General features: G+C 48.4%; 1 protein-coding gene across 1 annotated transcript; it reads left to right on the forward strand.

Moving 5' to 3' along the window:
• Positions 1-3,823: 3,823 nt before the first annotated feature.
• Positions 3,824-23,604, forward strand: LOC149362712 (uncharacterized). The gene is made up of 4 exons (XM_089568360.1): positions 3,824-4,843; positions 7,718-7,844; positions 15,637-15,800; positions 21,556-23,604. Exons 1-4 carry the CDS (start codon positions 3,824-3,826, stop codon positions 23,602-23,604), a joined length of 3,360 nt encoding a protein of 1,119 aa, XP_089424486.1.

A 23,604-nucleotide genomic window follows, 5' to 3' on the forward strand; every position in this document is an offset into this window, starting at 1 on the left:
TAGCCCTCGACGACTCCAAAGTACAATTGACCCCGTTTGAAATTCGCGCACTGTGACGTCACGACCATTTCGACCAATTGAAAAGCGTGACAATTCTGTCGACAACGCCTGCTTACAACGATGAGGCATTAAATGCTTCTGCCTTAATAGTCTCCTATCCAGCAAAATCCTTAGGTGGACGTGAAGCCTCTGAGACTGTCACAAAAGGAAAGGAACCGCTCATGACTGGCTCGCTGGGTCAGCGCACACCTCATCCGGGCTTTGGGCTACGTGGCGGTAGTGACAAAGAGATGTGCACTGCATGCGTTGGCGTCGACAACGTTGTGGCAGAAACCCTGATCGAGAGCAATAGGTGTTGGTGTCGACAACACTGAGGCAGAACATTGTGGCGGAGCTACGGCCGCATTTCGACGGAGACGAAATGCTTGAGACCCGTGTACGGTGTGGTGTCAGTGCGCGTTAAAGAGTACCAGGTGATCGAAATTATCCGAAGCCCTCCATCACGGCGTCCCTCATAGCCCCATAAACCCTAAACCAAAGCCATGAGAACCGGACTGCGATGCTCTGAATGTTCGGGCCACGCGCCTCTTGGTCCGCTCCAAACGAAGACGCCTCCTTAGTGGCTTCAACCTTCCTCCTCGAAGCAACGAGAGAAGCACGTTAATTTAGCTGTTTTTGAGGATTGGCGCAGTAACTGTCTCACTTCTCGGTGAACACTTCAAGCACGCCGTATGAGAAGGGAGGGAGGTAGGAGTGAAAGAAGATAGAGAGAAAGGCGGCCGTTAGTGGAGGGCTCCGTAATAAGTTCGACCACCTGTGGATCTTCAACGTGCACGGACATCGCACAGCACACGGGCGCAAGTGGCGTCCGTGTGCTGTGCAATATCAGTGCACGTTAAAGATACCCAGGTGGTCGGTGGTGGTGGTGAAAATTTTATTTGCAACAGGGGAGTTTGGGACACATAGATCCGTGGGCCCCCGCACGGCACCGGGACACGTTCATGTCCCGGAGGCTCATAACGCTGGCAGCCCGGCCTGCGGCGATGGGTTGCTTGGCCGGGTCCTCGGAGCGCAGTAGGGTCTCCCAAGCCTCCCAAGTGGTAAGGTGCTCCAGGCCCCGCGGGGGAGGATCCGCCGGTCAGAGGAAAAGGATATGATCGAGAGTGGCTTTGGGGTGGTGATAGAGGGTACAGGAGGGGTTTTTGTGGACTTGGTGATAGCGCGAGCGTATATACGGGGAGGGTATCGAAATTTGTGTTCTCGAATATAGAGCAGCAAACGCGGGAGAGAACGCCGCAGTCGGGCAAGGGTAGCACCGCGCCGCTCTACACCAGTGAGGAGCGTTCGATTAGTGCAGTAGTTTAGAGGCCTTGTGATACAGAGCGGCAATGCTTCGCATCGTACTCCAAACGGTATACCTTAAGCATCGTTCAAGTTTTTTGCCTAACTATTTCACAAAATCAAGCAGCGCCCAAATTTCGCATTATATAGTTCCGTAGTCGTTGGTCACTTGTTTTTATTTGCTTTCCTAGCTGCCAGCAGCAACCCATCTTTCTCGAAGGGCAAGCCGACATCTCGGGACGACCGGAACGAATGATGCGGCGCAAGGGACAGAGGGAGGCTGTCGTTCCGACTAACTGCGTCAACGGGGTGGAGACCCTAGATAAAAGGAGTAAAAAGCTATTACGGGGGGTTGCGTCGGCCTTTAAGAAAATTCTGTTCTCACACTGCCCGACGGAAGGGGGTCATTTGTTGCACGCCTTTCACAGCTGGCACACCAGTTTTTATTACGCGTGGATCAGTGTTTATTGCTCTGGCGACGAGTTGCTCTTTAGCGGTGTTACCGTGAACTGCTGAGTCGAAATTTACTGTTCAAACTCGGAGTGTTCCTTGCGCGCGAATACGTCAAAAAGCGCCGCTAGATGGCTTCGATCCACCTCGGAAGTTCTGAGCTCACTACTGAATGGCTTCTCAGGAGAAAAATTATTGTGGTACTCTCCCCTAGCTGCCCATACCACTACGGCTTCTCAGGACAGCCTGCGTGTGTTTGTGCAGTGGGTTTGTGTCACAGTTGGGTCGCCATATGTTCAAGGGTCAAGGACGTTGTTCTACATTTGCAGCCACAAGGAATCGAGCAGCAGGTTCATAAGCCTGCTCTGATATAACGGCATACACCTTTTCAGGACAGTGTTTACGTCATCCCGCTCGTGCGGAGCTGTTAAAGGCTCCGCGAATAAACGGCGATTTTTTTTTTACCTCGGCAAAAAGGCACTCCATTCGATATAGGCTCTGCACTAAGGCGACGTCCTGTGATTAATGATTGGGATCCAGTTTTGGGCCATTCGTTCGGCTGCGGCCAGCAAAGGCAGCTGTGCCGCCTGTGCACCATCGCATTTCAGACGGGACCACAACGGCTCGATCTACACGAAGCTATTAATCTGTGGGGTTCTCGAAGCACATCGTCTTTTGTTTCTCTGTCACTGCGAAATTCGGCGCGGGGAAAAAAAAAAAGCAAAGTACGCCCTTTTTTGGGTTCAGATATCAGGAAATCTACAGGATCGAAACGTTTTTTCAAACTATCCGGTGATCCGCACATACTAGCACTAACGTCTAAATTTTGCTTCCAACAAGCTTTCTACCAATATATATCTTTCAATAGTCTAGAATCAACACCCATTGTAATCTTCCCGAGCAAAAGCATCAAGCTATTTTTCCCTGCAGACGAACCAGGAACTGGCTTTCTTAAGCCACAAATTCAGCAGCAAAGTTAAATTTAGTCTACGGGCAAAAGCAAGAAATTCCAACCACAACAAAGTACGGGAAAAGAGATTAGACATAATGCCTTTCACAACCCCCGTACACTAGATATATGTCGGCGCGTGACCTTCGGTTCTGCACATCTGAGAAAATACGAGAATATTTGTGAGAACAGCTAAAAATACTATTTATTGCCGCTATTTTTGTTGCTGCTGTGCCGCACTGGATTTGCGTTGTGTTGTGGAACACGCAGCGTGTGAATTCCGCTCTTTACTGATATTTTTCTTGTCTTTTTTTAACGAAGAATTAACATCAAGTAAATTATTTCTCATTTGCCTCTGGGGGTCAGTCCCCTCCTATAGATTGCATTATGAGATGCTTCTTAGCAAAAATCGGCGTTTACCAATTCGCTCAAAATCAATATTTTACCGCTCTTTATTCTTTTCGCTGCATACAAATCATTTACCATTCCCATAGTGATGTGCGCAACATTTTAGGTTACACTGTGACATGTTTTCTAGCCTAATTCCCCGTTTAAAAAGCTTTCAGACAAGCCGGAGAGCTAAACCTGAAGTTGGTGCGCTGTATTATTGCGCATGAGCAGGGCACAAGGTCGCGCTGTCGAAAATGTTGATGATGATGATGATTATGATGATGATGATGATGATGATGATGTCCTCGGGCTGAATGGCACATACCCACGGCGGGGGATTGCTCCGTCGCCCATGCTATCCAATACAGTTCTTGTCTTCTTCTTGGAAAATTGTACCGCTGCGGCTTATATCTTTGCAGTAACTCGCCGAGTTTCCGGCCAATTTGTCAAAAAGCAAGACCGGTGGAGATCGAGCCCAATACACCTACTTTATAGTTCGTTTTTTTCCATTTGGCCTTGATTAATTTAATTAGTCCTTGCAATCTGCACCCACGGGAATTAGTTCTAGATGAAGCTTTGGCAGACGTTTTCTTTCAGCACGCGCCTCGCGGTGAAGCAGAAGAAGAAGAGAGCGTGAGCCTTGCGGACGTTCTGTTCTGGCTGCTCTTCATCTGGTCTCACTAGACTGCAGTCATGCCCCGCAAGCCTTCCGTCCGCGACGAGCCCAAGACGGCAGCGACCAAGAAGCACGGTTCTTCCAGCTCAGGCGCACCATTAACCTCTGCGGACGCGTCTGGACCCGGTGTCACGCCTACGGGTGGGCTAGCCGGATCTACGAAGCCGACTGAAGACCCCGGAGCCCTGGCCGATGCCTGCACCTCGGGTGCGGAGGTGATGTCAGCGGTCGTCAGTAGTTCGGACGTCGCACTAGCGACCAAAGGAGGAGCAGAAGAGGTAAAGGAGAAGACCGTGGAGCCCGAGCACTTACCCAAAGCTGCTGGCTCGGGTGCCTCGATGAACACGGCAGACGTCCCTGACCCCGCCGCCACACATTCGGCCATTCACAGAAAAATCAAGAAGGGAGGAAAGAAATCGATGGCCTTGACCGGTGCTTCTGTCTCGGCTCCGTCAAAACCTCCCGAGGATTCTGCTCGGTCTGGCGTCATATATTCGGCCCCAAGCAGAACGTCTAAGAGGAGAGCTACCAGAAAGGACTCAGGAGGCGTCACAAGCCACGGCAACGCGCATTCGTCGATAAGCAGGGCTTCGAAGAAACCGAAGACATCGGCCAACGCTAATCATTCGAGCTCCTCGATAGCCGTGGCCGGCGTCTGTGACCAAGGTAACCCACATGCAGCCGTAGCCAGCCCGTCAGAGAAGGCGACCGCAACCCTGGTCAGCAGTTTTGGCTCGAGAACCCCGGAAAACAATGCGGCGGCTTCAGCTGACATCGTCAAAGCCGAGGAACCACACGCCGCAGTCACCACCCCTGAACATTCTGCTATGGGCCGCGGAAGAGCCAATGTTGCCAGCGCTGACGTCGCAAGCCCAGGCACCATACGCCCCCGTATCATCGGTGCTCGCGGCGTCCCTTCCGGGGCAGCCAAATCCACTGCAGGTGGCGCCCGAATAACAAGCCCTGGGACCGGCAGACCACTCAGCCCCAATGTGGCTGCCCTCAGCTGCCCTGTGTCACCGCAGCCATTATCGCCAGTACGTAAACAACGGAATCTGTCGGCCCCAACTGCTTTCTCCGATCGACTCTGGCGCTCGTACGCATCAGCAGTAGTGGGCCTCGTTTTCGGCTATAACTAAAAAAAGGAAACACTTGATGACTGCTCCCATATTTGTAATCATAGCCTCATAGCCGCTCCTAGCTTCAAGCACTACTTGGCGTCAATCTTATTGCCCTAAAAAGCTAAACTGGTGGTCTCGCGCTGTGGCCAAATAAAAAGCACGCAGGTCTGAAATGTTCCAATCTAAAACATTTCTGTCGCGTGCTTTAGTGAGCGGCAGCGCTTTTCACGAGTTGTTCGAGGAATCAAAAATTATTGTTCTCCAGAATTTGTGCGGAAAATTATCCCGAGAATAAAAGATTTCTCTCACTTCACTGGCCACCGTGCTGCGCGGTGTTGTAGATTACCTCGAGAACAAGCTTCGTGTAACTGAGATATTTATTGTTTCTTTTTATTCAATTCGTTCCACTTAAATTACTTCAAAAGGCTCTAAAAAAGCGGTTTTAGAGGAGTTCAAAAGGGAGACTAGCATGTAAGGCAGTGTGGCAGGAGGCGACTTTTACGATGCATCATCTCACTGCAATGAGTCAATATGGCAGATGTGCCTGTAAGTTCTAGAGACATTCCAAGTGTACGACTGGCACCAAAAACAAACATAACGCAGCTATGATTGTTTATATTCGTGCGACCAGTCGGAAATCATGAGGCTTAATGTACAGAATAATATGGATCGCGCTTACCCATTCAAACTTTTTTTTTTTTCATGTCCCTTAACCAAAATAGTAAAAGTTTGCTGCCTTTATGTGCAAGTGTAAAAGTAAATTTCGTGCATAAAACACCCATTACCTTTCGTTCGGTAACATGTCAGAACATATTTAGCACCGATGCGTCCTCTATGTTCTTCGGTCCGCCAGTGTATGAGCATTCCAGTACACTACTGCACCGTCATATTGCCCCCTTAAATTTTCAAGCCTCTCGACGCCAAATGATTAAAAACAAGGAGGTTTGCTTCGTTTACTTTTTACGTGATCGGTAGGCGTGTATGATGACGTGCCATTACGACTAGAGACAATACAATGTGCTCTGAAATCTCCTGCAGCGATTGTTTGGTTGTGGCCTTAAACTCACACTCCCCCAAAATCAAACCACCTGCCTATGGAATACAATTGGCAGCACAGACCAAATCTCGAAAGATGACACTAAAGCTTTAAAAAAAATGCGTGAAAACTGGCCGCAGTGCGCACTCTGAAAGCTTTATACGATTGTACTTGAAGTTCCTCCCTAAACTATGATCACAGCCTTGGCCGCTGTGTGGTCTTGCGGACAGCTTAGTGTCGCGGTGCAGTACATGCTATGAGTGAGAGCTGTAAGCTTGCATACATCTGTGGTTGGTTCAAGCGCGTGAGAACTCTGACAGAGTATCTCTCTCCCGGCATACGTTGATTGCGCCTACGCTGGTTGCAGTGACGAGCTGGTCGCGTGGATGCATTTTTTTTTCTCTCGGAGACCATTCAAACGAAAATTTCTTATTGTTTCGGTTGGTTGCTCTTCAATTTTAACGTCGGCTTCATACCCGTTTCAAGCCGACTTTAAAACTGAAGAGAAACCATACCCGTTTCTCCCTTCACTCATAGCTTGAGTTGCCTTGGGACGTTAAACCCCATAAACTAAAATAAACCATACCCGTTTCAGGACGACGTCCACCCAAGTTGGCCTTTAATAGCAGCTTTTGTAATTGCACAGTTAAAAATGTGTCATGTGTTAGTTTACAAAGCAGCATAACGCCAATCGCCTTTCGATATAAAGTTTTATAGCATCATAGCCATCCCTGTCTACGTCTTCGCATAGAGTAAGCTGTGTAATACGATAAGTCCCCAAAGGGCGATCTCTCCAATGTCCGTCGTTTTGCAGATTACATCTGGATACCTTCGCTTTGCGGATATCAGCTTTCTTCGTATTTTCTCACGGCACTGCTTATATTTCAATTTCAGACAACTGTGAATGCACAATACCAGGGCTTATAATGCAGCAAAGCTTGTTCCCGAACTGGTTCTATGGCATCGTACAGGTGCTCGTTGACGTCAGGTAGAAACAGACAGATGGTCATAGTTTACTGATTCTAAAAAGGAGGTAGAAACTATCGCGCATCACATGTCTAGCGCGTTCTTGTTCATCTTGTTCTTGTACGATTTCGTTCGCTTAACAGTTCTGACGTTTGGCCATCTTTGTGTTTCTGTTTAGTTTGATTTGGGGGGGGGGGGGGGGGGGGGGGGTTTAACGTCCCAAAGCGACTCAGGCTATGAGGTACAGTCAGGGACAAAAGTCTCCGGACCACGTGTTCCTCTAACGAAGCCGATAGCTCTGCTACAAGTCGGCGGCTCGAGACTACACTTGTGGAGGTGAAGGTTAAATTTTTGTTCTTTCATCTCCACAAGTACGGTCTCCAGCCGGAGTCTGATAATAGAGCTATAAGCTTCGTTTGAGGAACCCGTGGTCCGGAGACTTTTGTCTCTGACTGTACGCCGTAGTGAAATGTTCCGGAAATTTCGACCACCTGGGGTTCTTTAACGTGTACTCACATCGCACGGTACGCGAGCCTCTGGAATTTCGCCTCCATCGAAATTCCACCACGGCGGCTGGGATCTCTGTTTGATTCGTAATGTGAATGAATTCACGTACGATGTTATTGTTGTTCCTTCAAACGCGGCTTTCGTGGTATTCGATGTAGCATCTCGTTCTCCAGTAGGCTTTAAATAGAGGTTGAAAGGAATTTAGTGGCAAAACTGCGCCACGCGGCCGCCTACATTAGCCGATGTGCAACCTGCATGTGTCTCCCGTTTCGCCGCACCAGGCTTCGCCTCAGACCGCTCCCTCGTCGGACGACATCTGTCCGTTCCCTGTCGGTTCCCCGATGGCGGACCTGTCTGCGCTGCTGCACATCTCTGACGAATCGGTGCCGGTGACGAAGCCATCCCAAGGTGAGCATTCAGAGCAGGGACTGAGAATAAGAGGGGTTTGGTAGGGCCCACACAAAAGAGAAGAGAACAGACGCTGGACCCAAAGGAAGAACAAGAAAATAGTGTTTATTTTTGCTGAAATTCAGTTATTATTTTTAATGGGGAACCGTTGTACAGAAAGTAGAATAGAAGCCATTTACACAGCGCCGGTGGCATCCGAACCGAAGACCTTTGCATGTTATGTGCAGTGCTCTACACTCCAAACGGAGCTGCGGAGACATGTTAAGGTGGAAACCTTTAATGCGTCATCGTTGTAAGCAGTTGTTGCCGACAGTAATGTCCCGCTTTTCAATGGTCGAAATGGTCGTGACGTCACAGTGCGCGAATTTCAAACGGGGCCAATTGTGCTTTGGCTAGTAACCATGTAACCAATTAAAGGGATGGTATAGTGATGTTCCAAGTAAGTGGGACAGAGTTTAGTTAATTGAGCAATAAGCCTAATTAACCATTCCAGTCAGACCAGGCAAATAAATAAAACCGAGTGGGAAATCGGTAGAGTTGGAGAATCGAACCAGGGTCTCCGGAGTGCGAGACGAGCACGCTAACCACAACGCCATGCCAGCTCGATGGTTTGGAATGAACAAAGGCGCGTCTTGTGAATACAGTGTCTTCGTTCACTCCCGTCTTCCTCCCTTCCCTTACTTCGAGGTTCAGGTGCCCACCGAGATATGCGAGACAAATATTCTTCCTTTCCTCAAAAACCAATTTACCGACGAGCAAGGCGTAAGCCTAACGGGCGATGGCGTTCTGTGGACTCCCTGGAAGCGTTGCAAGACGCTGTCGCGTTCCTCTCTTGCAGGCGAAGCTTGACATCTTAACCAGACATCAGTGACACAAGCAGCAACACCGCGCTAAAGGCTTTCGCCTCACCGCACTTTAGGTCAACTAACTGCCCCCCTGAATTTTAGAGCGCAGCTCTTTGGCGTCCGTTCCTGGGTTTCGCGTCGTCGTCGGCGTCGGCCTCGTAACCAGCTCCGCCCCCAATGTCACGCTTTTCAATTGGTCTAAATGCTCGTGACGTCACAGTGCGCGAATTTCAAATGGGGCCAATTGTACTTTGGCTAGTAACCATGCAACCAACCAAAGGGATCGTATAGTGATGCTGCAACTAAGTTGGACTGAGTTTAGTTAATTGCTTAATTAATCAATTAGCCTAATTAATATAGAGGAGAATGAAGAGGTCAGAAGAAAAGAAAAGAAAGACGCGCGCCGCAGCGACAACAGCGTCCGCGGAAGGAGACGCTGCTGAAAAAAAAAACAGATAAGTACGAAGCCGCGTTCCCTCCACCACCACGCACTTCCCCACTCAGTAAGACGTTGCTCGTTTCATATACGTTGTGTCGAACATCCTAGACCGTTCCAACAATTGACAGGTTAATGACAGAACACGATGGATAGAAATACAATAATATAAATATGAAATAGCCTAATTAACCTTTCTAGTTAGACCGCATAAATCAATAAAACCGAGAACGAAATTGGTCGAGTTGGGGAATCGAACCAGGGTCTCCGGAGTGCGATACGAGCACGCTAGCCACTCCGTAATGCCAGCTGAATGGTTTGGAATGAACAAAGGCGCGTCTAGCTAATACGGCGGCTTCGTTCACTCCCATCTTCCCCCTTTCCCTTACGTCGAGGTGCAGGTGTCCACCCAGATATGCGAGAGAGATACATTTCCTTTCCTCAAAAAATAAATTTACCGTCCAGCAAGGCGTACAGCCGAATTGGCGATGGCGTTCTGTGGACTCCCTGGCAGCGTTGCAAGACGCTGTCGCGTTCCCCTCTTACAGGCGAAGCTTAACATGTTAACCACACATCAGTAACACACGCAGACAGCCAATGGACGCGTCATTCGCTGGCAGCACTTGATTCATCATTCACAACCACATTCTTAACGTACGCTCCCTTGCCGCACATGCCAAGGACGTACACCACGATCACATTCTGCGCCATTCCTCTATACTTTGCTTTGCTGAAACCTGGATGGATCCCGAAGAGCCTCTCGAAATCATAGATTTCCTATACTGCTGTGGTGCTCGCAGAGACCACAACAGAGCGGCGGGAGTCGCTATCTACTTGCGCACAGGTCTCTCTGCAATACCAATCGAAATGTTTGGCACGTCACATGAAGTTGGCGAACTGTGCGCCGCAAAGTTGCCCAACGGCTTGCTGGTAGTAGCTGCCTACTTCGCCCCTACCGCACTCACGAAAGACGTCGTGCACTTCCTGCAACTCGCATTAACCGTCCATCGATCCACACCGATGTTAGTAGTGGGGGACTTTAATGTTGACATAAAGACAAACAGCAATTTCCTAACACTTATGCGGGAGAACATCCCGTTCCTCTTGCTCGTAACGCGTCCCACGGCTGTGACAACCTCGCGAGGCACTTGTATAGATCTCGTCTTTGAGAATCAAGCATTGGTCTACCAAGTCGAACATATATCAGTCTATTTCTCCGACCACAAAGCTTCCTTCATGACTGTCAAGAACTGTTAGTGGAGTCTTTGTTAAAGGAATACGTGTGAAAAATAAAAAAAAAATTCTGTGATAGCGCATACATGTGTTGCTCGATTTCTTTGCCTCAATCTATCGAAAAGGTGAAACAGCTTATTTGCTGCGCTCAAATTTCGCATTAGGAAGTAACGTAATCGTCGGTAATTTTTTTGTGATCGACTGTCACACTGCTGGTCACTCAAAATTAGATCTCTAAAACAGGTGACACAAGATAGGACCCAAGATGCGACGCGTGGTGGCCGCGGGATCCGGTCGAACTTGCAGGTTTATCTCCTATCTGGAATCGCTGCGCCATTCTCTACCAGATCATTTTGTTCTCGTCTTTTCTTGCCTGTGTTCCTCTGCTAGGTCAGTGGGTTTCAGACTGCAGTTAAGTCACCCTGGTAAGATTAATTGTTGCATAAATAATTGCGAGCGAGTGCGAGTTTCTCTTTTTTCTGTTTTTCTCGCCTTCGCTTCCACTCGCTCCCCCAACTCCTCCTCATGGCCCCTATATATATATGTGTGCATGTGTATAACAGCTCGCTATTTGCCTTTACTGCTTCACCCTCCTTTCCCTTCCCCTCCTCGTCAGTTCCTGCCTTCCTCCTCTCTCGTATCCTATAATTCCCCTCCCCGAGCACAGCCCCGTTGCGGTAAAATAGAAGATTGTCGGAGCAGTTGGTTCATGTTTACAGTCCTTTGTGGTGTTCCCCGCCTGACGGACACATGACGGAAACCAACAGCCACCGCCATGCACTTTTTGGCCATGTATGCCATAACAAGCACATTTTTTTCCCCTTTTGCCTGCCTGATGGAGGCAGTTATAGGGCTCGGCATTCCCGTTTTTTATCTTCACCCCTCCCTCTATTATTACTGCACCATTGTCACTACCCTTGCAGAACTTCTCCCAACACCACGGCCGCTCTTAGTGGCTCACATCGTTCACTTTTTGGCCAGTCATCATACGGCTCTAAAGTGCGTCCGCTACCGGCCTGTACTTAATACAGCACCTGAGATTCGCTTAATAAAACACGTTGCGGGGCTAGTTGGGGATTCAATGCTTTCTTGAAAAAATAATCCAGCGCTAGATTTTAAGACGAGGACACAAAAAACTGTTTTTTCTCTGTAAAGCGTAGAGCTGGATTACTTCTTCAAGGAACTACCTGAGAGCTTTACAAAAACATTCGCTAGTCGCTTTTTACTTTAAGTATGGTATGAATTACCAACTTTATATCGTGGTCAGACGTAGCCTTGACCTTGGCAAATGAATAACATACTCCCGTCGCTTTCAGCTCTTTCGCCTGCCTTCCTGTTAAGTGGTTTGGCTGAATAGTCGCTATGGCCGCCGCGGTGGCTCAGTGGCTATGGTGCTCGGCTGCTGACCCAAAAGACGCGGGTTCGATCCCGGCCGCGGCGGCTGGAATTTCTTTGGAGGAGAAATTCTGGAGGCCCGTGTACTGTGCGATGTCAGTGCACGTTAAAGAACCCCAGGTGGTCGAAATTTCCGGAGCCCTTCACTACGGCGTCTCTCATAGCCTTGGTCGCTTTGGGACGTTAAACCCCACAAACCAAACCAAACCAAACTAATAGTCGCTATTAGCGCTTGCGACTCCGAACTTCTGAAAAGTAGTCTTTGTGAAAAGTTTGGAACCCGGGAGGTTTGCTTCTAACCCTTGTGCTGGGATTCCTGCAGCTTTTGTTGAAGTCCTACCCAATGCAGGAGGCGGGACCAGAAATCGTCTTACGTTCAGGAAGTTCGAACGCTGGAGATGCATTACGAAAAATACAGTATGGACCTGTCGCTCCCCTCTATACTTCTCCTCACTATCCTCTCCCTTTCCCTTTCATTTCCGCCGGCTGCAGCTCGGGTGCTTAAGATATTAGATATCAATTGCCGCGGCCGACAACACTCTTTTGCTTCCCTTTTTTATTTTTAAATAAACCACTACCACCACCGGAAGCAAACTCCTCGCGCTCCAAACTTTTGACGAAGGCTGTATCGCACCAATGGGGCAGAAACGTGGAGTCTAGCAAAGAGGGTTCAGCTTAAGTTAAGTACAACGCAGCGAGCTATTGAAAGAAAAATGATAGGTGTAACGTTGAGAGATCGGAAGCGGGCGGAGTGGGTGAGGGAACAAACGCGGGTTAATGACATCCTAGTTGAAATCAAGCGGAAGAAGTGGGCTTGGGCAGGGCATGTAATGCGAAGGCAAGATAACCGCTGGTCCTTAAGGGTAACGGAGTGGATTCAAAGAGAAGGCAAGCGTAGCAGGGGGCGACAGAAAGTTAGGTTTGCGGGTGAGATTTAAGAAGTTTGCGGGGATACAGTGGCCGCAACTGGCAAAGGGCCTGGTTTAATTGGAGAGAGATGGGAGATGCCTTTTCCCTGAAGTGGAAGTAGTCAGGCTGATGATGATGATGGTGATCTATCTACAGAAAAAAGTGGCGCCGCAGTCTATGCAAGTTTTTTAAATAACCTTTCGTTCACCGCAGGAGTGCCGGGAAGATGTGGTTTCGTATTTGACTTGGCTAGTGTTCGAGCGAAAACGTTCATTCTTCCGGGTGGTGGTGGTGGTGAAAACATTTATTAAGAATGAACAGGAGGTATGTTTGGATCAGCCCGGAATCCCGGTTGCGACGCGATGCCGTGGTTACATCTAGCCATGACAGATGCGATGCTCTCCGCAATGAGCAGGATGAATCCTTTTTATGTAGCGTTTTACACTTCTTTAACAAATCTAGTGCAAATTAAGGCATGGTATTATGCCCGTGTCGAAATTAGCAGCGTATTTCTTCTAGGAATGCCTTAACAAAAGTTATATTATGACCACTGAATCCGCGTATTTGCGCTCAACGTTGTCCAAGCCATATACGCGGCCACATCTCACCGGCATTCCCAAAGTAGATGAAGCTCGCCCTAGTCGCTTTTTACTTTAAGTATGGTATGAATTACCAACTTTATATCGTGGTCAGACGTAGCCTTGACCTCCTCTGAGTTTTCGAGCGCCTCTTTCGAAGTGGGGAATGAAAATACAGGAAATGCCTATCCTTCCAGGAACAGATCACGGATGTTTTTGCTTAAACCAAACATTTTCAAGATCAACTGCTTAGTTTATATTTTTTATGGGATTAGTAACAAGTACACGATAAGCGAACGTCAATAATAATTCTTCACCTTCATTCCTGTTTCAACAATTGCGGGTTCATAATCTGGTTGCTGTTGTTAATATACGTGCACTCAGGGCTTTACGCGCGTCGAATGTAGTCTCCTTGGGAGTCATAGTACGTCCTAGTCGATAACTTTCACTCTTACCTACTTAAAATTGAGGAAATTCACCAAATGATCCGCACAGTGGACGCGATCTCGTAGCGGGCCCATTCTATGGTCCATCTGACAAGCGATACGGAGTCGAGTGGAAGCCACAAGGGTGAAGCGACGGGTTTCATAACTGCGTTGGTCAGACGCGCTGGCCAGCCGATCTCACAGGCTGAAGCCTTCGTCTACAGCGCTCGTAGCTTTCACTGCACTGCGAAGCACTTGTGAGATGGAGTGTAGCATGTAAGCTGCCCTAGCAACTGATATGTAGTTGACCGTGGCGTCATTATTTATGTATTTGTTTATTTGTACCTCAAACGCCTCACTGAAGGGGTATTATTACATGACGGGGCGGAATACTCAGCAGTACATTTCTTCGATGGACGATTTGAATGATGACGAGTCGGTCTGATCCACGATGGCGTTTGGCAGGTCATTCCAGTCCCTTGCTGTATGAACGAAAAATGATGACGGTTGACACCATCGTTGGAGCGTAAGCTCTGTGCACGTCCTCGCAACAGCACTAAGAGCAGATGCTTCCACAATCGCGTTTGCCTGAAGGAAATGGCTTTAAGTTGGCATTGTCTAAGAGCTTTCGACAGAAGGGCGCTGGTGAGGGTGCGGTACACCCGTCGTCATAAGTATTCTGCCCTGCAGGAAAGGGCGGAATCCGTGGCATTGTTTTGTAGCGATAGCTACATTACACCAGGTTTTCGCCTCTCCGCCGTCGCCGCACTTCGAGCCGTGGCCGCACTGTGACGTGACACCACGAGCCTCGATTTTCCGGCAAGTCGGCTCGTCGCGGTCGCCACGCGGCCACCGCTCCTGCCGTTGGGCGCTCGCCACGCCCTCTATGTGACGTCACACCACGGGCCTCGATTTTCAGAGATGCTGAAGTACTACAGAGGGATAAGACGAAAATACCCCCCCCCCCCCCCCCCCCCACAAACAACTAAAGAGAGAAGACGCCGTAGCATGGCGACAGCTACAAACGGGAACATTCCCGTGCATAAGCATGCTAATCAAAATCTACCCCACGCAGTACGAGAGTGAGTGCCCGTGGTGTGGAGACAAACCAACTCTATACCATACCTCATGAGCTTGCCAGAAAATAGAGGAGCTAGCCGTAAAAGAAAACCCCAGTGCGGAACAGTCGGAGAGGATGCTATCCAGCGACATCCTGAAAGTCCAACAAGGACTAGTAAGGCGTGCACGCAGCGCAGCTACCCTCAGCGGAGCCCTGGACTAGGGCAACCGAACTTGAAGAGAAGATGGAAGACTCCATCTGAAGCCACAAAAACCACTGTAAAATACAGCAAATGTTTTCCACCACCGCCGCCATCGGCAACTCGGCTCGTCCCGGTCGCTGCGCAGCCACCGCTCCTGCCGTTGGGCGCTCGCTGCGCCCTCTGTATGACGTCACACCCAACGCTCCGCAGGTGTGGTAACCGGGAGTATAGAAGGCGAGAGCTCGAGTCGCCGCAGCCATAGTTGAGGCCGCAGTATGGATGGCGGCCATACTCTGCCCGGCATCTCCGGTATCCAGATACGCGAAGCCTAAGCGCAGCCGGAGGTCTGTAGCTATCGCTACTCGACTAGGTTTAACCAGAGCTAAACCACAGCCAATTTTTTTACTTCTTTTTATATAGGAACAATTCGTATGGGTAATGTCGGACTCTGCTGCATGTGAATGCAATTTTTTGCTATTCGACACCGACTCATGAACGGCCCGAGTCACAATTGGAGTGCATATTCAAAAAAAGGGCACTCTTCGCTTTAGGCGTACTGCTGGAAATAGAAAGTCTCGCATGTTTAGTGTGTGTTTTCTCGTGACCTTCAAACAGTATGTTCAAATACCTGTCTTTGCGTGCTCACCGGGAAAGGGGACCGTACATTTCTGGTGAACACGGGGCTCACACATTAGTCTCCTGAACGCAGGGGCTGCCGACAGTGGAGCCAGTGCGAACCCCACAACGTATGCTACTCCGAGTCAGCCATCAGCGAGCTCCCGCAGGGTGTCGCGACGGTCGCATTCCATGAAACCCGACCTCAGCAAGCGACGCTTAACAGCACAGGAGGCTGTGCAACGGCTACAACAAATGGTAAGTCCCAGTACCTCTCAGACTTGAAAGAACAGTGGGGTGAATTTCAATGAAAGAAGGAAATCAGGGGGCATTTTCGGAAGCTGTGTTCCGCGCGTGACAGCAAAAACCGCCCTGGGAACCTATGTCACAGAATTCAAACGCGAACGCCCTTGGCCGATATGCGTCCGTCTCAAAGAACGGCACCTCGATATCTGACCAAGATAGTTTGCGACCGCTAATAGATCACACCAGTTTTCCTCTCCAGCTGTACGTAGAACGGCGACAACTACAGTATTCTGTTCGATGGCAGCGTTGACATTCGATTATGGGCCGATCTAAGTTGAGATGATAAGCTTCAATTATTTATTGATGCGAAACCATTTCTTGGGTATGCCGGCGGGGTCGTGTCCGCAAAACGTGTCCGCAAAACGTGTCCGCAGTAGTTGTGGCGTTCTCAGAAGAGATAGCATCAAACGAGTAATTGTAATCGAAAGAAGATGTAAGGATGCTGAGCAAAAAAATTATATCGACAGGATGGTTATTTAATTACTTACAGCCAAAGTCGAAATAGCGCGGACGTTGATATAGTGAGTGGACGGGAAAACAGCCGTGGACGGAAAAATAGAGGAAAAATACGCAAGGGAGTGAAAATAAAGTTTGAAATGAATTTAAATGTATTTGATGAGTGATAATTAATCGAACAGAAAAGTATCAGTAACTTAGATGAATTGGTTAATTAGTTATCAGCAAAAACAATTGGACGGCTGAATAGGAAGGACGGGGATATAGTAGGCTGGCGGGAAAGCAACCATGGCGCCAAATTTGAAAAACCGAAATGGTTGAGATAAAAGGAGGTACAATCAGAGTAAATAAGTAGATCTTTAATTAAAGCATGATATAATTACGCTAATTCAGTTGTTAAATTTACAAACAAGAAAATGATAAAGAGAGGCAAAGAAAGTCGACGAGTGCCGAGGAGGTGTCAATGCTTTCGCATTCTCCCAATGCGGGTCGCCGCAGTGATCTCGAATTTTTTTATTTATTTCATTTATTCAGATACCTACAGCGCCCAATGGGCATTATTGTAGGGAGAGAAATATTTGATAGTATTAAAGGCAGTACAACGCAATGCGAGGAAACATAACATAACGCCATTTTTAAAAGAACACAACATTCAGAACGTTTTCACTCATACAAAAATCCTACCAAAAGAAAAAGTTCATAAAAATAAGACATATGCGCAAAAAAAAATTCGTGTTCATGAAGCACACGTAAGGAGAGCAAGAGAAGACAAAAAAGAAAACTTGATATGTTGCCTAATTAAACAAAAACTTGCAACTTCAACTTTAAGAGCACCGTCAAAAGAAGAGGGTGACGCGGAGACAACCTCCTCCACCAAACCATTCCATTCGTGGACAGTTCTTAGGAAATACGAATGTTTGTACGTATTGATTCGGCACTGATATTCTTGGACATTTAGGGAGTGGTCAAACTCGGGCGGACCTGTACGCAGGACCTAATATACATGCATATTTGCTTAAACCTGTTGTGCCTGTAAAAATATCATGAAATAATTTTTGGCGCATGTATTTCCGTCTTTCTCGCAAGAGCGGCCATCCGAGATCGAGTCTTAAGTAACAGGAGCTTTGGGTGAAGCTAGGGTTCGAAGAGGCAAATCGTGCTGCGCGCTTTTGTAGCGAAAGCTACATTGGCTTTGCGATTTCTCTGTGGCGGTGCTCAGGAAGTTAAGGACACGGCCTGCCTTATCTGCTATGTAGTCGATATGGTCTTTCCAGGAAAAATAATTTTTATATAGAACACCCAAATATTTCTAGACGGACACGACAGAGAGATTTGCATCATCAAGAGAGTATGAAATATGCAGGATATGAGCTTGTTTGTGAACTGGACAACTTTCCATTTGGGAAAATTCTATTACCTATTCCGCGTTTTGCACCACTGTAATATAGCATCAAGGTCGCTTTGTAACTGGACACCATCATTTAAAGGGCCACTGACCAGGGTCCGGACATTTTTGAAAAACAAGCCCACTGCATAGATGAGGCATCGAAGATAACCTCTGCAAAATACTAGAGCCATGCGCGCCCCGAAAAGCTGCGAAAATTCAAATCAAAGCCCGTTCGTTCTCTCCTTCCTTCAAAAACGGGCCCGGCCCACTACTCTGCACCCCGCTGACGTCAAGGGGGGCTACTTTCGCTAAAGGCACTCCATTGGTGCATCGTTCTGACTGACGGGAGAAGGTTGGGCGTAGCCTTGGCGTCGCGTCGTCTGCACAACGCTTTCCGCAGCGCCTTCTGTTCTGGCTCATGCCTACAAACCCGCATGAAGGAACAAAAAAAAAACTGCGGAGGGAGCGTGCGGCGACAGCCTTGAACCCTAGCCATAAAAAGTAAAAAAACAGTAAAACTGAGGGAGTTGGCTCGCCCCCCCCCCCCCGCCGTGATCCCGTCACGAGACGCTCTGCGTGCGCGCTCCCTTCTCAGTTTCTTTTCTTCTATGCGAGCCCCCCAAAACAAGGTTTTAATTAGTAGTGCAGCAGAGCCTTTCCCTCGCTCGCCCACTTTACCGCTCCGCACACATACCGCTTATCTTTCGTGCATCTTGCGTACGCCTTGACTCCAATGAATGACATATGCTTTGGAGCGGAGAAAAGACACAAACACACAGAACACAAACACGCATGGAGAAAAGCAAACGGGCGGTTGCCGGGTCCGCGCTTCGCCGTGTGTTTCGAACACAACCGACTTCCGCCCCTCCGCTCGTGAAACGGTGGGGAGGCCTAAAAGAAAATGAAAAGCTGGCTCGTTAACTGGGAATGACAAACAGATGTATGAAAGGATGCGCTCGCTAACAAGTCTAGGTGGTCGAGCCGATCGCGCCTCTCGATCGTTCAGTGTGCGGAGAAAATGCAAAAACCAAGAAAAGAATTCTATTGAAGGCGGGGCCATGACGTCGCCCTGTGACGCACTCCACAGACACCACGCCTCCGGCTTACACCGGAGAAGGAAGGGGTGATTTTGCCTTGCCGAGCCTACTCGACGAGGAGCGGGAGAGAAAAATTTCGAGGAGGGAATGGAAGGAGAGGAGGCTCGCTCAAAGTGAGGTAGAGAGTGTCTGCTGGCCGCGGGTGGGCAGGGGGCCTTTAAGCCAGTAATGTCACGGTAAAGACAACAATCATCGGCATACAATCTGAGAGGACTTGATACGTGTTGACATATATCATTAATTAATATCGAAAAAAGAAGCGGTTCCAGAACAGATGTTTGGGGAACACCGAACAAGACTTTTTGTTACATGAGGAACTTGTTGCGTTAAGCACAATGCACTGTTTTCGGTCAGCAAGATAGGCCTCAATCCAATGCAGAACAACAGCAGGAATATTAAATGCCGAGGGTTTTACCAATAACCAATTATGTCCTACAAAGTCAGATGCTTTCTGGAAATCTAAAAAGTTACAATCAACCTATTTGCCATTATTAATCGCTTAGCTGTATCAGTTGGTTTATGGGGTTTAACGTCCCAAAGCGACTAAGGCTATGAGAAACGCCGTAGTGGAGGGCTCCGGAAATTTCGACCACCTGGGGTTCTTTAACGTGCACTGACATCGCACAGTACACGGGCCTCTAGAATTTCTCCTCCAAAGAAATTCCAGCCGCCGCGGCCGGGATCGAACCCGCGTCTTTTGGGTCAGCAGCCGAGCACCATAACCGCTGAGCCACCGCGGCGGCTCGTTTTTTGATACGTGTATCATAAAAAAAAAACTCAGTTAACTGAGTGTCGCAAGAGAGACCCCTTCTAAAACCATGCTGTGTTGGGCAGAAAAAAAAATGTTTTCTTGGAGGTGTGCCATAAGGTTGGAGCAAATATCGTGCTATAGTGTTTTGTATGAAACTGGGGAGAGATATAGAACGGTAGTTCCTGCTTTTCGTTTTGTCACCGCTTTCGTAAACGGACACAACATTTGCGGTTTTCCCCTCATGCTGCATTAATTTCTAAGATGATCTCTTCAGCGCTCGAGTTCATCACGCGCGTAACAATGGCGAAGTGGTCCGTCTCACAGCTTTCGAAGTCACTACACTCCGCGACAAGGTTTGTTGGCAATGACAACCAAACCTACAGGGCCGAAACGCACCCTCTCTTCTTATGCTGCGAACAGAGCTCACGGTCGCAGTAAAGAGCTTCCTCTTAACGCACAGTACATTGGTAATGTTTGTAACGTTCGAATGTCACGGCCTGCTAAAACACTCTTTGGAAACAGGCCATATCCGAGGTAGGGATTACCGACACGGTGCGCTCGTCCCGCTGCCTACAGTCCGGCTGTGTGTAGGCTCGTTTAGCTGCAAGAAGCTTCGAGAGATGGGGCAACCTATACATCTCTATGTACCTATATATACGAAACAACCTACATATATATATATATATATATATATATATATATATATATATATATATATATATATATATATATATATATATATATATGAAAGAGGCCAACAGCCACTGAAACCAAGGGGCACAGGGGATTTTTTTTTTTCTTAATATACTTTATTTATTTTGTGGTGTTGATCAATTTAGAATATTACTGAATATGTTATCGCTTAAAGTAATTGATTAGAAAAGCAGAAGAAAAAAAATATTTATAACGAGCCCCTCATTTCCCTTCCCTTGTTTGCTTAATTGCTTAGCGAGGGCCTCGGTTCTGGCAGCCTTGATGCCATAGGAAGCACAAGAGGGTTCTCACGCAGCTTCCACCCTCCCCGTTCGATGACGTTCTACGTCACACCTGCGGTAACTCAGGACGTTCTACGTCCGCCGCTTATGAACGTGGGTGGCGCTGATGAACACTCTCAAGGATAGGTTACTTGTAAACATAAATACCCCCGAAAGCAGAAGGTTTGACAGCCGTCGCCGTAGCTCAGAGGTAGAGCACCGGACGCGTAATTCGGAGGTCGTGGGTTCGGATCCCACCGGCGGCACGTGGTTGTTTTTTCTTCTGCTTTTCTAATCAATTACTTTAAGCGATAACATATTCAGTAATATTCTAAATTGATCAACACCACAAAATAAATAAAGTATATTAAGAAAAAAAATCCCCTGTGCCCCTTGGTTTCAGTGGCTGTTGGCTTCTTTCATATTTATAACGAGCCCCTCATTTCCCTTCCCTATATATATATATATATATATATATATATATATATATATATATATATATATATACGTATATATAGGTATATATATATATATATATATATACGAAGCAACCGCATAGAGACCACAGCGTAAATTTGCCGTCCATGCGGCCGAACTATTGGCGAAGAGACGCAGTTGCAGACGCTCCGCCCATGCAGCTTCCTCTCCATTGTCAAGCTAATAGACAGCAAAGTACCGTTTCCGCACGGCTTATACCGACACCGGTGCACGAAGCTTTACGACTTGCTCACGAGTCTGCCGTGAAATCCTGCTTCTGCTGCCGTTAATCTGACAGAGTTTGAAATCAACTAAAGGTGCCCATGGGATGCCGGCGGCGATCTGACTAACTAGCATTAGCCATGTTCTTCTTGGTGATTAGCTTGACATTTGCGTCGCACAGGCGTAAATGCCTTCGGATACATAACTTGAATAGTGTGTTTGTTCATATTTAACGCTTACAAAACCATCCTAAATGCTAGGGCACCCCTTCCCTCTCCTCCCCCTTCAGTCGCGTCTTTTTTCATTCCGCTATCCATCTGCCTACCTTTTTTTTTTCTTTCAGACCATTCATGCCGGCGACGAAGATGACACCAGATGCCATTGGAAGAGCGCTACCATCGTGGTTCTCGCATTTCTATCTGTGCTGTCCGCGGCTTTGCTAATATACGTGACGCTTATGCATAATGCTGGCGGTGCGAGGGTCGGCGAACGCTTCTGCACCAGCCGCGGATGCATCCGACACGCCGGCATCATCGGGTTGACCGACGCCGCCAAGTCACCGAACGATGGCAGTGCTTGCGAACACTTTGGGCGATTCATCTGCTCTGCATGGCAGATCCGTCACGAGCGAAGGAACGTGCGCAGACGCTTCACGAAAAGCGTCATGGAAGACGCTGTTATCGACGAGATTGTCAGCTTGGAAAACTTCAACAGCCATGCCGAACTGCCGATCTCGGAGCGGCCAGCTCTCATGATGGATCTCTGCCTGAAGAACCGCGCCCCGAATGACACGAAGGGCTTGGAAACTCTGCTGAACTTTATGCGCGACACTGGTTTTGGTTTTCCAGCTATTGATGTTGAAAGCAGTGACTATTCCAGGCCGCTGCGGGCCATGACAGAGCTAGCGAACAAGTGGGCTCTCCCGCTTTGGTTCAATGTGGACATAGTAATACCCGAGGACGGATCACAGAACAGGACCATCTCGCTGAGCCATTCGATCGTTAGCGATTTCTTTGACAGCTTGCAGGAGGCGCTCATGGTCTATGAAGAAGTGTACTTCATCTACGTGCACATCATAATAAACAACATCTACAAGGGTAGCATCCAGGAACGCTTTCACGAATTTATACACGAATCTAAGTTCATGCAAAAATACATCTTTGGAAACCTGAGCGCGGTTACCAGAGGGGCGCTTCACAACCCAATCTGGATTAAAATTAAACACCTGCCGTCTGTTGTGAAGAACGCGTCAGTTGAGCATTGGCTTGAGGCTCTGAGACCACTCTGGATCACTGACCCACCGATCAGTGAGGAAGATACAGTTTACGTCCCAGACAGAGAACTCCTGGTCGCCATGAATACGCTGTTCACAGCTTACACGGCAAAGGACATTTACCTGCACATCAACTGGTGGTTCGTCCAAACCCTCGGCGCTGTAACAAGCAATTCGCTTTTTGAAGGTCTTCGACGAGACCCAGAGCGCGGCCTTTTCTTTCAGAAGATCATTTGCTCCCTACAAGTGATCCTAAATTATAACACCATCTTGGCCAGCGAAAAACGCGTCAGTCTTCCGGCCTCAGAACGCGACGCGGTTATGGCTGCCATCAGCAACGTTCACACCATCGCCGTATCCAAGGTTAGCTCTGTCATGGGCTCCAAGCTGGCCCTTCTTCTTGAGAAAATGCAGCCCATAATTTGGCCCCAAGATCCGTACGCTGAAGAAGAACACCTGCTGCGGCTCTATGGCAACCAGACGAAAGACATCGCATCCAACTTCTTCGAGCTTTGGCTGTCCAGGGGGATCGGGTACCAGCAGTCGCAAGCGTTCCTGGACGTGCGGTCCATTGACGCCGCTATCTTCAAAGCGGAAAGCTCGGCTGTGTCGTCGCACCACGCAATCTCTGGGGCCGTATCGTTGTCTCTAGCCATGCTCAAGTCTCCGTTTTACTATCCCAGCGTAACAAGCGCCATAATATACGGTGGCATCGGCTTCGCCTACGCCGTTGAGCTAGTTCGCGCCCTGAATAGCTTCTCACTGCTCCTGGATGGACGCGACGTCATCGAGCCGTCCGAGGCCAACTTCTCGAGCTCTTTTATCTGGGTGCCGTACACCTGCGACGGGATGAACGCCACGGACGTGTTCCCAAATTTTGCGGCGTTGGAATTGGCGTACTCCACGTACCTCAAGTTCCGTAGCGACGATGAAGACGTCCGCCTCGGGAATGCCAAACAGTACAGTCCCGAGCAGATTTTCTTCGCTACCGTTTGCTACATTATGTGCGACATGGAGTCGGGTGCCGACGAGTGTGAGGTGTCCATGCGAAACTTTCAAGCGTTCGGAGATGCCTTCTCATGCCCGATGCGGGAAGAAAAATGTGCCGTTTTGTCTTAG

Source organism: Amblyomma mixtum, chromosome 2, assembly GCF_055824585.1.
Source record: "Amblyomma mixtum isolate Tamu chromosome 2, ASM5582458v1, whole genome shotgun sequence".
Classification (NCBI taxonomy): Eukaryota; Metazoa; Arthropoda; class Arachnida; order Ixodida; family Ixodidae; genus Amblyomma; species Amblyomma mixtum.

What these genes read in the sequence shown, in the direction of transcription:
- LOC149362712 (XM_089568360.1), top strand. Translation starts at nt 3,824, where the DNA reads ATGCCCCGCAAGCCTTCCGTCCGCGACGAGCCCAAGACGGCAGCGACC. An exon ending in GGTGACGAAGCCATCCCAAG is followed by an intron (nt 7,845 to 15,636) that starts GTGAGCATTCAG and finishes TCCTGAACGCAG; the next exon opens with GGGCTGCCGACAGTGGAGCC. An exon ending in TGCAACGGCTACAACAAATG is followed by an intron (nt 15,801 to 21,555) that starts GTAAGTCCCAGT and finishes TTTTTCTTTCAG; the next exon opens with ACCATTCATGCCGGCGACGA.